Genomic DNA, 13,917 nt, shown 5'->3' with positions numbered 1-13,917 from the left:
CTTTTTTTCTCCCTATATATAATGAATTTGAAAATACATATAGATAAAGCTACCCTTTGCAAAATTGCTAGTGCATGCGTGGCATGCATGTAGGGGGAGACCAGACACATGGGGTGGGAGGTACCAAACTTGAACCGCATGCTACCGGTTCCAACTGCCCAACCAGGGAGCATGTTGTAAAAGAAATTACGTGGTAGCCATCCCGGGATGCTAAAAATAAAAAAAAAAAGGAGAAAAAGGTAGTAGTAGGGGTGTTAGCCTGCTTTAAGCCAGGCAACTAAACCCAGGAAGGACATAAATTTTGGCACAAATTGCTATGTTCAGTTCAACCCAACAGTACAAGTGTGCAACCAAACAGCTGTACAGTATGTGATTGAGAAAAATCATGTCCCACGAACGTCAAAACTGGAAATTCCCATCCAATACATGAGCAAAGCAGCTAGCCAGGTGGGCAGAATATGCGGATGGAGTTCAATCAAATGCTCCAAACTCCAAAGCATGATTCAAGTTCAATACTTGTAATCAGAATAAATGCTTAAGCAAGGTTTGTCAATGTTACAGTAAAGAAACAAAATCTAGCAGAACAAACCTGCCCCGCAGTTTTGTTCAAAGCCCAGTTGAATGCTGGCTGATCCTTTGCTTTCTGCTTCTTCGACAAGGGCTCCTCAAGGCAACAGCAGCTTAGCCCTTTCTGTGGCTAAGGGCCTGTTTGGTTAGTGTCACATTTTACCATACTTGAGGTATGTTAGTTTAACGAAATGTGGCTAGTGTTTGGTTTGTTTCTATAACTTTGGCATGCCACACTTTCTACTCTTTTGGTCCTTTCTACTCTTTTGGTCCCACTAGTCATAGACTCTTTTCTTAGCTAAAGTTTGCCACAAGTGTGGCCATCAAATTTTGAGCCACATAATTTGCATCTTGCCACACCTTTGGTATAAAAACTGTGGTAAATTGAGGTGGGCATCCAAACAGCCCCTTAAGTTTATGATTTTTCCAGAACATTTTCACCTACAATCAACCTTTGCCAGAAAAAACAAAAACTTATCAACCTTCTAATATTTAATCTACTCGAGTAATTGTCACAAACTCAACATCTATAATCAATCGTCCATCGGAAACATAGAACACACATAATCCCAAATTAATAATGCAGGAGATTATGCTCACAGAATGATATGCAAGAAAATCATGGATTTGAGGTGGATTTGCGGTTTTGTAAATTTTTATACATGATTGTGGAGTGATTTTTATTAGGGATTTGAGGTGGAAAAGGAGATTAGAGATTTGAGGCGGATTTTTAAATTTCGAGGCGGGAAAGGAGATCAGGAATTTGAGGTAGATTTGTAAAAAAAAGAATTATCTGTGATTGTGGAGTGATTTTTATTAGGGATTCGAGGTGGAAAAGGATATAAGGGTTTTGAGGCGGATTTGCAAATTTTTATATGCGACTGGAGTTGTGGAGTGATTTTTATTAGGGATTCGAGGTGGAAAAGGATATAAGGGTTTTGAGGCGGATTTGCAAATTTTTATATGCGACTGGAGTGATTTTTATTAGGAAATTTGAGGCACAAAAATTAATAATATAATCGCCCACCGTGGGGCTCGAACCCACGACCACAAGGTTAAGAGCCTTGCGCTCTACCGACTGAGCTAGACGGGCAATTTGGTAATACGACATCATAAATATAATAGTTCATATGCACTGCACAATATTCGGTGATTATGCTGTCGAAGTTTTCGTAAGACTGAATATCCTAGGTGATATGAAATTTTGGTAAATGTGCCAGTTCAACCAAATCAAATATTTGGCAATGGAGTTCTTTTAGCTACAAATAGATGCCTTGTTTGTTTGTATTCCTATGGCAGAAACTTGAGGCCCTGTTTAGATGACTTTTTAGCCCCTATTACATCGGATGTTTGGACACTAATTATAAATATTAAACGTAGACTATTGATAAAACCCATTCAATAACCCTGAACTAATTCGCGAGACAAATCTATTGAGTCTAATTAATCCATGATTAGCCTATGTGATGTTACAGTAAACATACGCTAATTATAAATTAATTAGGCTTAAAAAATTTGTCACACGAATTAGCTCTCATTTATGTAATTAGTTTTATAAGTAGTCTATGTTTAATACTCCAAATTCATCCGATATGACAGGGACTAAACTCTAAAGTTTACTCCCTAGATCCGAACACCCCTTGAGGAAAGATTAGATACTTGGAATGTGGGAACTTATCTCATGTTGGCAGAGCTATACAGTTAAATGCTTGCTTGTCATCTATTCCTTCCTATGCCATGAGATCTTTTGCTTTTGTGTTCTATAAAGCTGTTAACCCCAGAAACCTAAACCCTTGCCACTGTGGCTTTCAATATAAGGCTGGTCTATGACCTTTCTTTTTTAAAAAAAAAATAAAGAAAGTTTGATTGCATTTGTCAATTTTTTCTACATGGTTGATTAGGGTCATGAAATATAACAATATTCATTATCCAAAGCGCTTTTGAATTTTAAAGTTTTTTAAAAATATTTTGTAGTGTTTTATATTTTTCTTCAGCAGGTCATGAAAAGAGAGCCAAAGCAACGAAAGTGGTGAAGATAATCCATAAAAATTAATCATTGAATCGAACTATAAAATTCAAAATCAAGATTCGGATTGTAATCCGTAGCTCAGTAGCTGAACCACGCGTTGTGTTGTCACCAAAAATCTCCACAGCTGCATTGCCCATTCTTGAAATGATGAAACCTATTAGCATCTCGTACAATGATAGCCCTGCGCTTCACTAAGCTTATGTGCTTGATTACAGTATGACAGTCCCCACAAACGCGGAGATTCTTAGTAACAAAAATGGTCTTATCTTCACTAAGACTCAGGATACCATAGGCTATAGCTAGCTTTTCACTATGACAGATGAGTGCCTTCTCCTTTTCCTCTTCCTCCAGATCTTGCAAAACAAAACTGGTATCGGGCTGGTAACCCAGTTTCTTAATACCTACTAGAATGTTATCCAGCTCTCGATATATTTCAGGTGATTGTGGATGAGATTGGTCTCCCCCAACAAATGCATGTAGGGAGCCGTTTATCTCAATCCAACTGCAGCCTGGACTCTTCTTAAAACCCTGTACCTTCTGTATTATCCGAACCTCCGCCGCCTCATCGAATCTCCCAGCAGCGCTGTATATGTTGGACAGCAAAACAAAGTTGCCGGTGCCCTCGGGCCCTAGCTCCTGGATCATCCTTGACACCTTCTTTCCTAAATCAATGTTCTTATAAACCCGGCAAGCTCCAAGCAAGGCTACCCACACACGAACATCTGCTCTCAGTGGCATGCTCTGGATAAATTCGTAGGCTTCATCGAGGAAACCACCTCTTGACAAAAGATCAACCATGCAGATATAGTGCTCCATCCTGGGAGTTAGACCATACCCGTGTCCCATCACATGAAACCAGTGCTTCCCTTCAATCACAAGTCCAGAATGGCTGCAAGCCGAAAGTAAGCAGATGAATGTGACACCATCTGGTGGAAAACCTAGATTATTCATCTCTAAGAACAATGCAGTGGCTTCTTTCCCTAGTCCATGGATTCCATATCCTGCAATCATAGTATTCCATGACACAATATCCCGAGATGGCATCATGTTGAAAACCTGCCTGGAGAGATCGATCCGCCCACACTTTGCGTACATATCTATTAACGCGTTGCATATAGAAGTCTCTGATGCGAGTCCACGGATTATGACAGAACCATGACTGCACCTTCCATGCTGCAAAGCCGCCAGGTGTGAGCAAGCTGGGATGAGCGAGACCATTGTTGCAGCATCTGGTTCTACATTGCATGCCTGCATCTTCTTGAAGACAAGGAACGCCTCCTCTGCCCTGCCATTCTGCACATACCCTGATACAAGCGCACTGTAGGAGACAGTGTCCTTGACGGCCATCTCATCAAACAAAGCTATTGCCTGGTCAATCAAGCCAGCCTTGGCGTACATCGAGAGAAGTGAGTTCCCTGCAGTCAAGTCGGCGTGGACACCAGATTTAGCAAGCAAAGCATGCAGCTGTTCACCCATACGGAGATGGTCGAGGGAGGCGCAGGCCCTGAGAGCACTGGCAATGGAAGTGGGAGAAAGAAAGCAGAGGCCCTGGGCTAGCATGGCCTTGAACAGAAGGAAGGCCTGGGTCATTCTGCTGCACAGCACAAAGCCTCCGATAAGTGCGCTCCAGGTGACCTCGTTCCTGGCAGGCATGGCATCGAACACCCTGCGAGCATAGAGCAGGCTCCCGCACTTTGCGTACATATCCAGGAGCGCGGTGCCGAGGAGCACCCCGTCCGTCAGCTTGCTCTTGCTGTTGCGGTTGGGGTGGAGGCAGGCACGAATGCAGTAGGCGTGGACGCTGGTGCCCTGGGCGAGCGCCCCCTGCTGGGCAAGGAGCGGAAGGAGCGCCACGAGGGTGGAGGCGTTGGGCCTGAGCCGATGCATCTGCATCTGCATGCTGAGGAGGTGAGCAACCGCGTGGTGGTACATGCCATGGTGCGCGTAGCCGGCAAGCATGGCGTTCCAGGCGACGAGATCCCTGGCGGGCATGGTGGCGAAGATGTGGGCGGCGTCGGGTAGGCAAGCGCACTTGACGTACATGTCGAGGAGGGCGGTGGAGACGAAAAGGTCGGCCTGGAGGCCCGCGTGGATGGCGTGGCGGTGGATGGCGCGGCCGCAGTGGTGGTCGGCCAGCGCAGAGCAGGCCTTGAGGGCGAAGGGGAAGGTGTAGTTGTTAGGGGCGACGCGGTGGCGGAGCATACGGCGGTATAGGTGGAGGCCATCCGCAGCGGCGGTCGGTGAGGAGGAGGAGTAGGCTCGGATGAGGTCGTTGTAGGTGCGAACGTCCGGGCTGGGGATTTGATCGAACAGGTGGTGAGCGCGGGAGAGGTGGCCGCTGGCGATGTGGTCCTGTAGCTGGAGGAGGAGCGACGCCGACGCCGACGCCGACGCTCGAGGAGGTTGCAGTGGAGGTGGATGGAGGCAGGCGGTGGTGGAGGAGAGGCGACGAGCAGCATGGTGGCGCCAATGGAAGTGGAACGAGGGCGGCATTTGTGGTGGCGGCGCAGAAGCAGAAGCAGCAGCAGCAAGAGAACGGTGACGCATCGCGCCCGCTACTCCTCGCTGCCGGCGGGACCTACCCTACATAACGCCGACCAAACGCCGCCGCGAGGAAAGATTGGTTTGGCGGCGGGGCGATCTGGCGCCGGATGAGGTCGGGCGGCGCTGGTGCGCATTTGCACGAGCAGCTGGTGTACGTGCGCTGCCGGGCCGGAGTGGAGTGGAGGAGGAGGGGAGCTGGGTTGCTGGGCCGCGAGAAGAGGATGGCCCGGCCTAGCGAAGACGATGGCCTGCTGGGCCAGTGTGTTTTCAGCCGGGAATAAGTCCATCTCCAACTATAAGATTTGTTTCTTGGTCTACATCGTCTATGTGACAATAAAAGAAGGGAAAACCAACTCAATAGACATATATCAGTCGACCCCTCTCTCTTTATCTCTGTAGCGTTGGATGACAAAAGCGGGCACCTCCTTATTTTTACATACGGGTCTTCTCTTAGCAGTTAGAAAAAATAAAGATGTTTCTATATATAGCGTATATATTGGCCATTCATCAAAGAGATTTTGACAAATAACTTCCCGGTGGTGAATTCGATCGGCAATTAAGCTGGTATAAATTAAAGAATGAAAGAAAATTATATATTACCTCTGGTACTGTTTGTAATTTAGGCATGCATGGTCGATGTGCATGCATGCCGTTTTCCCCTGCTGGTTAAATTAGCTTTTCTCACAAACGGGCGTGGCACATCGATCGTCCGTCCGTGTTCTTGTAATCTAGCTCGCCACCTCGACGTAGCTATCTCTATCTCCCTTTGAAGCGCATGCATCCAATAGTACGTACTTTTTCCTTTTTCAGTATCCCTGTGGCGTCGCACCTGCGTACGATCGACGTGTAGTCGTTATCTGTCTCGCTAGCTAGGACCAATATAATCTCAATTTGCAATTAACCCAAAACGATCGAGCGACCAAGAAAGAATCAACGAATACTACGTGATCGATCGAGTAAGCGTAGTGTACGTTTTGGTAGGAACAAGACAGCATCGATCGATCGGTGCATGCATGCGTGCGTGCGATATACGAGTTAGCTAGCTAGCTAGGCGACATGGCCGCACCTACGCATCGTCCAGACGCCCATACACGTATGCATACGTGCGTCATACTTTAATTACTTGCTAATGGACTTATTACTTTTGCTTGCTTTAATTTTGCCCGGACGTTGCAGGCAGTAGGTAATGAAGTGCGATATATAGCGCGCTTGCATTGTCGACGAGCGAGGGGAGCTAGCTAGGGAATTGAAGTGAAGGTAAATGGGGATGTGTAGCAAGACAAGGAAGAAGGGGTCGTGGAGGGCGGAAGAGGACGCGCTGCTGACGAGGCTGGTGGCGCAGCATGGCCCCCACCGGTGGAGCATCATCAGCGGCGCCATCCCGGGGCGCTCCGGCAAGTCGTGCCGGCTGCGGTGGTGCAACCAGCTGAGCCCGGCCGTGCAGCACCGCCCCTTCACCCCGCAAGAGGATGCCCTCCTCGCCGCCGCCCATGCCCGCCACGGGAACAAGTGGGCCACCATCGCCCGCCTCCTCCCCGGCCGCACCGACAACTCCGTCAAGAACCACTGGAACTCCAACCTCCGGAGGTGCCTCCGCCGCCAAGCCAAATTCAAATCCAAGGACCCTGATCTGCTGCCCGATCCAATTAATATTCCACCTGACTGCATCGTCGTGCTCAACGACGACGACGAGCCTGCAGATCGGCCGGTCACGCCGCCCGCCATCATCCAGGCCCAGGCCCAGGAGACACTACCGTCGCTGACCCTGAGCCTTAGCCTTTCCCTGCCCGGCGCCGCTGCTGCTGCTGCTGAGGTTGAGGTGGCACCGCCGCCGCCCAGGGCACTGGCAGCTGCTTCTGAGATCCAAGACGGCAGCAGCAGATCATCATCGGCATCGCGTGTCATGTTGCAGGTGATGCGACAGATGGTGAGGGAAGAGGTGCAGCGCCATACTGCGCAGCTCGCCTACTCCCTCATGGCCCTGGCCTCCTGCAGCCGTAGGCCCCCAAATTAGGAGCATTCATTTTCAGACTTTGTTCAAACATCGATCGATCATCAAATAAAAATTTCTCAGGAGGAGTTGCATGCTTGACTTCCAAATCACTTTAAACCTCCTCTCTCCCTTTCATATCATACGACATTTTGACTTTTTTTAAGTCAATTTTTCTTAAGTTTAATAATTTTTATAGAAAAGCTTAGCAACATTTAAAACACCTAATTAATTTTATTAAATATAATTTGATATTATATTTGTTTTATGTTAAAATGTTATTATGTTTTCTATATAGATTTGATCTAAGTTTAAAAAAATGTTTGACTTTAGAAAGCTTCTTATACAATATAAAACAGAGAAAGTTAGCTAGCCAGATGTTACAGTTAACATGGAGATTGTTAGACATGACGCTCATGGTTGACTGATGGCTAGACGGTCCAGCGAGTGGTTCAGTATGTTTCTTCAGAGGATCTAAGTTTTTTTTTTGGGTTAGTTTTTCTGTTGCGTGCCGACTCCGATCACAATACATGGAATGGACCTTCGGTTTTTATGGTTTCGGCGCAAATCCTTGGCTAGTGAAAGTGAAACAGCTAGCTCCACAGTAAGGCTCAGTTTATTTCGATTGGATCATATGCGTCAGAAAATCCCAAGGAAGGATACAACTTAAGGAAAATTTGATGGTGCTTAAACAACACTTGTATACGATTCTCATCTTGATCGATCGGTCGGTCGGCCTGACTGCCTACAATCAATACCTGTTGTTAAGCTTATCAGCGTTCCTAAAACAAACAAACATACAAACTCCAACTCCACAGACAGTAACTTTCTATCCAAAGTTGAACTGAAATCCTCCAGGAAAGCCGCCCCCGGGGAATCCTCCTCCTCCATAGAATCCACCATCGTAATGGAATGTGTATTGCTGACCACCTCCCCCAAAAGGATTGAAACCACCACCTCCTCCTCCCATATTCATCTCATCAAGATCCTCTCCTCGGTCGTATCTTACACGTTTATCTTCATCCCCAAGAACCTGCAAATTGCCGATTGCGCATTGTTAAAAGACACGCGTGGCATCTGCAGCATGTCGATCTGATTCAAAACAAACATGCCTATCGCTAAATATGGGTGACCAGAATTTATGTTATTGGGACACTTTTTTCTCTCGGACACACGCGGTGTCTAGCATGATATATTTTGTGGATGAAATGCACTTCAGCTAGTTCTTATTCATAGTACAACACCAGGGCTAGAAACTTGGAATGCATGAGTATTTTAAATTAACCATATTAATAGAAAATGTCATCTCATAGAACATTAAATACTTAGTACGGTTCAATTTTGTTTATTCATACCTCATAAGCTGCAGCAATTTCTCGAAACATGTTTTCTGCTTCTTCTCGGTTATCTACATTTTTATCTGGATGCCACTGCAGTGCCAACTTCTTGTAGGCACGCTTAATATCTGCAGCTGATGCCGTCTTTGAAATGCCAAGGATCTTATACCAATCTTTTCTTTTGCTTAACTTAAGCTGCTTTTCAGCTCTCATTAGTGCTTCTCGGATTCCCATGTCCTGAGCATGAACAGTGCAAACCGTTGTTACATTTGTACCAAAAAAATACAGAAAAGGGGCAGAGACCAAGTCTGCTAGATAGATAAATCTAATAAAGCATTCCATTAAAAGCACATGACCTTTGGATTCAATTCCTGATGTTAAAGAAACATGGAAGCAACAAGTTAACTTCCTATTTGTAATATAGCTGAGAAGCAATTTGTGTAACTATCAATATTATTTGAGAACTGTGCTGGAAGGGGCAGCCGTCAAGCGGGGCTCACACATGTTCGATACTCTGACCGCCCTCACCTTTTCCGCTAGTTTAAGATCTTGATGAGATCCTGTTGCTTATTCATAAATACATTGGCATAAAGTTCCTCTTCGGTGCCCCACTTTATTATTAGTAGTACTAACAATAGTAATGTGCAAATCTAGTTTTATCAACTCATCCATTGCATGCATAGGTGCTAGAGAAATATATGCAACCTACGATCCCACGCTGCAAAAACCGGATAACAAAGATTGCTGGCAGAAGGGCAGCAAATAGAAATACATCACGGGGAGTAAAAGTATCATCAGATGACTACCGTAAAAAACAAATAATTGTTTTCGCATATTGTCTATCCAATCGACTAAAACTAGATGTTTCATCCATTTGGAACTATGTTTCATGATAATTTGATTGCAGCACAATTACACTAAAAATATTGTGTTCCCAAATCTAAAAGAAAATGAGATCAACACACCGCGTAGCCACATAAGCAGATTATTTGATGGGAACTCAAATAGCAATATGAATGTTTTCAAACGACAAAAAAGAAGATATGCTGATATATGAGCACACTTATCCCTAACATTTGCCTAGGAGGGTAGGGGAAAAAAGAGATAGGTCCACATAAAACTTGCCTGGGGAGATTTCTGGGAAGCTTCTTTTAGATCCTGAACCGCTCCTTCCCAGTCTTCTGTAAGAAGCTTAGCTTCACCTCTCTGCAACCAGTAGAAGGTAACATACAACAAGCAGATGAAGTAACAGACTAGTGAGATCTGGCTATAACAACTAATTCAATTGCATTGTCTGGTGCATAACTTAGTTTCCTGGTGCAACACTACCAAACAAATATACATTACTTTTTTTTTGCATCACTTATTCACTCACAAAATCAGAACACATTGATTGTGCATACTGAATTACATTTTTTGTGGTTTCTGAATAACAGTTGCAGCTTTCCCAAGTCTTGTGGTTTAAAATACAGAATTAGCAGGACAGGCTAATGCGACTGCATGTCTGCATGCTCACAACTTGCTCAATAATGTGGCATCAGTGTGCGGAAGGAGTCCAAGATTCAACATTAATGGCAGGGCAATCAGACTGAAATTCCCTTCTTTTTTTCACGGAAATTTCAACATCGAATAATACGAACTCTAAATTAGAAAAATGTGTATTTCTGTACATGCCAAGCAAGTAATGTAACCTGTGTTAATGCATCAACAAGTTCTCCATCTATGTTGAGTGCTTCTGTACAGCTACTGATAGCCTCCTTGCCTCTTCCGAGTTTAACCAGAACCTTACATAGCCCAAGATAAAGATGTACATTGTAAGAAGTATGATCTGGATCCATTGCTAGGGCTGCCTTGTAGTCCTCAGCAGACACACGTAGCTTACCCTTGGCAGCATTATCTTCAGCCTGCATGCACACCGTTTGATCCTATTACTATGATGCAGTAAGCCCCTAATTTGTTGATACAAAGAAATCATACTCACACTCTTAGTCTTCTTCAGAAGATTTTTCAACCCAAAATATGCTTTCTTCAGTTCTGAATGTTCAGGGTCTAGACGAAGGCCTTTCTGGTAGTGCCTAAACAATTAATATTGTCATCACTGTACAAATATTTAAAGCTAGCACATTTATCTAGTACTGCATTTGTGTGTGCAGGCACAAACAAGCATGCACTTGTCCAAACCTAAAATACCAGATACGCTTTACCTGGATGCAACATCATGATCAGCGAGGTAGTAATATGCTCGGCCACGAAGCAACAAGGCATCCAGGTTATCTTCATCTTCCTTCAGAATAAATCCTGTTTCTGAGATAACACTTGAGTAGTCTTCAAGTGCTAGCAATGCTTTAGCCTTGAGAAGCTTCGCCTGAAAAATCAATCTTTAGTACTGCAGCTTACTGAGACAAAATTAGATGAAATATTTAGCTGTCCATGATTCCTACTATCCTCTGAAATATACCTTTAAGCAGTTTGGAGAAAAAACAAGCACAATTTTGTTGATGTACTCCAGGACTTTTGAGAAGTCATGAGATTCAAATTGGCCATAAGCAGACTCTAATGCATTTTGAGCCTGAAGCAGTTGAGATAATTCCTTTTCCACAGAAGAACTCCCAGGTTTTAGCTCCAGGTATTTGCTATAGTCACCCTCCGCTTCCTTGTACCTAGACTTCAGAAAAAACACATTGAAACAAGTAAGGGATACGGAAAGGTGACACATACGTGTAAAACTGACAATGTTATAAGTAGGCATATTAGCTTAACGGTTCTTTAATGGTACAAGTCTTTAGACATTTTTGGGGCAAGAGAAAATGGGAGTTTAGCTTTCTGGCGGTGGCAAGTAATTATTTTTCTGGTAAGTAACTTTGAACTGAGGAAAATATGTGAATCAAACATGAATGGATTATAAACTAAAGTAACGGACACACAAATTTTTTACCTGCACTTGTGACGAAGCACAGATGCACGCTGCCTGTAAGCTTCTGAGTGATTTGGGTCAACCTCCAACACAGCATTTAGCAGACCAAGTGATCCATCATATTTCCTTAGGTTCATCATTTCTGAGGCTCGTTTGAACAAAGTAGAGGGATCATTATCTTGGCCTTCTGAAAAAATGAGGGGAAAAATGATACTTAGTCTACCAGGAGGCATAAAGGAAACATCCATTTTGTGTAGACGTAGTGCTAATTGGAGTGAAAAGAAACTTAGGGCATTGCTGATCCATGAAATCAATATGTTAAATAGCAAATTTAGGATGCAGTGGTCCCGTTAAATTTAGGATCCAAGGGTGGCTCTAAGATCCAAATATCTTGTGTTAGAAACGATCCAATGGTATCGCAGATGGATGCAGAACACTGCTGTGGTGGAATGAGATGACGAGTCTCGCGTTCATCTTATCTGTATGATGGATGATTCACTTGCAGTATTTGCCATTTGGGGCTGGGGGTGGCGGGGCCAAGAGGAAGCGCCGCCGCGCAAGAAAGAGAGAGAGAGAGAGAGAAAGCGGGGGTCGCAGTACCTTGCGCGAAGACGGGGGAGGAGTGAAGGAGAAGCAGCGGCAGCAGCACCCTCCACCTCCACGGCCACCGCGCCATCGCCGCCGCCGCCGCCGTGCTCTCTTAGTTCTGCCTGCTAAATTAGACTCAAATTTTCTCATTCATTCGCGTACACAAGTTAACTGGGACGGAAACGGGACACGTAGCCAGGACCAATCACCACATGACGCGTGGCGTCTGTTTTGCTCTGCGTTACCCCCTGAATAAACACGGGATTCACGAAAATACGCCTTTCCTCACAACATGCCGATAATAGTATAGCCCACTACTAGCTCCAATTCATCTATTGTCAATCTAGGCTGCATTCGTTTGTGTGATATAGGGTGAGAAAGCACATCGTTTTCCGCGCGCACGCTTCCCAAACTACTAAACGGTGCGTATTTTGCAAAAATTTTCTATAGGAAAGTTGCTTTAAAAGTCATATTAATCCATTTTTGAAATTTAAAATATTTAATACTCAATTAATCATGCGCTAATGGCTCACCTCGTTTTACGTATCTTCCCAATCTCCCCAATCTCCTTCTCCTCAAACACACCCCTAATAGCTAATTCATACAATAATTACTTACTATACTATTAGTATATGGTCCCACCTGTCATACACACATTGCGTCTTGGAGTCCGTGCTGCAACTGGCTACGGATCTATAGCCCGTTGCTCTTCTCTCTCATCTTTTATCTTATTAAAATATATTTGTAGCTGGCTAATAGTTTGCTATTGTACTTGCTCTAATAATAGTAATTCTGTTCGACCAAATGCGCATTTTCCTAATACTCCCTCTATCTAGTTTTGATAATCATATTTCATCTTAGCATATAGACCAAGGATAAGTAATTCTACTTATCATCAATTTAAACATGCTACTAGTAATTCCTCGTAAACAAGCGATTCATTAATATATATATATATATATATATATATATATTTCTCGATGCCCATGTAACCAATCTTGTGTGGAAAAATGGAGAGTCATGCATTAAATCTGAGAAAATCATTAAGATAATAGGTTGTTGGATTGAAATATGCCTATCAAAAATAAATTTTTCAGATTTAGAAATATGACTATTAAAAGTATAGATGGAGGGAGTATATCAAACTAAAACATGCTTTGATATTCCCCTAAATGACATACTTTGATATTAATAATTTTTCATGTAATTATTCCTCAATCTTGGTTCAAATCCAACCTATACCGGTCTAAAAGAATCCAACACCTCAGAAAGAAATACGTATATAAATGAATAGATCACGATTAGAGATATGGTTTTATAATCTTATCTATTACCGGTTTTATTTGATTCTCGATTTTGTTTCTACAGGTCGATTGTAAATAAGGATGTACATGCCTATGTACTCATGGTTGTGATTAAAACAATTATCGTGTTGACTCAGTTTTTCATGGTATTAGATGTTTTCCGCTTCCGCTCCAAACCCTAACTCGCACTGTATGTTGCCGCCATCTCTCTCTATCACGTGTCATGACCGACCCCCCCTACCCTCACAGAGGCAGTCGACACCACCTCTTTGCCTCACACCGGTTTCACTAGAGTTACCTCCAATTTTGATTTAATTCACTATATATGTTTTGTGGACTTCTCCTGTGCCTAGTGATTCTAAATATAAATACTACTTGGTTATACTTGAGACTACTCTCACTATCCGTGGATATTTCCTCTTTGTTTTAAGTTTGACACTTTTCGCACTTTATCTAACATATTTGCTTATGTCAAGACTTGGTTTTCTAAAACTATCCACAGTATGCAGTACGACAAATGGTGACGAGTTAGATAACACCACCTCCCGCACCTTCTTCCTCACGGAGGGAGTTGCGTTGCGCGTGTCCTACCCCCAATTTCTCCTCAGAATGACAACGTTGAGAGCATGGGTCATTTGGTTAAT

General features: G+C 43.8%; 3 protein-coding genes and 1 non-coding gene across 4 annotated transcripts; 1 reads left to right on the top strand and 3 right to left on the bottom strand.

Moving 5' to 3' along the window:
* Positions 1-1,587: 1,587 nt before the first annotated feature.
* On the bottom strand, positions 1,588-1,660 carry TRNAK-CUU (transfer RNA lysine (anticodon CUU)). The gene has a single exon. It is a non-coding gene; the product is annotated as a tRNA-Lys (tRNA).
* Positions 1,661-2,597: 937 nt separating this feature from the next.
* LOC4327814 (pentatricopeptide repeat-containing protein At3g16610) lies at positions 2,598-5,288 on the bottom strand. Its single transcript, XM_015775263.3, has one exon. It carries the CDS (start codon positions 5,141-5,143, stop codon positions 2,702-2,704), a length of 2,442 nt encoding a protein of 813 aa, XP_015630749.1. The 5' UTR covers positions 5,144-5,288; the 3' UTR covers positions 2,598-2,701.
* Positions 5,289-6,336: 1,048 nt separating this feature from the next.
* Positions 6,337-7,232, top strand: LOC4327813 (transcription factor MYB44). The gene has a single exon (XM_026022515.2). It carries the CDS (start codon positions 6,402-6,404, stop codon positions 7,152-7,154), a length of 753 nt encoding a protein of 250 aa, XP_025878300.1. The 5' UTR covers positions 6,337-6,401; the 3' UTR covers positions 7,155-7,232.
* Positions 7,233-7,728: 496 nt separating this feature from the next.
* On the bottom strand, positions 7,729-12,107 carry P58B (dnaJ protein P58IPK homolog B-like). The gene is made up of 9 exons (NM_001401729.1): positions 11,982-12,107; positions 11,403-11,568; positions 10,926-11,127; positions 10,672-10,832; positions 10,449-10,542; positions 10,159-10,371; positions 9,593-9,673; positions 8,486-8,704; positions 7,729-8,163 (listed from the first exon to the last, which is right to left on the bottom strand). Exons 1-9 carry the CDS (start codon positions 12,055-12,057, stop codon positions 7,960-7,962), a joined length of 1,416 nt encoding a protein of 471 aa, NP_001388658.1. The 5' UTR covers positions 12,058-12,107; the 3' UTR covers positions 7,729-7,959.
* Positions 12,108-13,917: the final 1,810 nt, after the last annotated feature.

This window comes from Oryza sativa, chromosome 1, assembly GCF_034140825.1.
Source record: "Oryza sativa Japonica Group chromosome 1, ASM3414082v1".
Lineage (NCBI taxonomy): Eukaryota > Viridiplantae > Streptophyta > Magnoliopsida > Poales > Poaceae > Oryza > Oryza sativa.
Note: the sequence above shows the minus strand (reverse complement) of the source record. Positions and strands in the feature narration are given on the sequence as shown.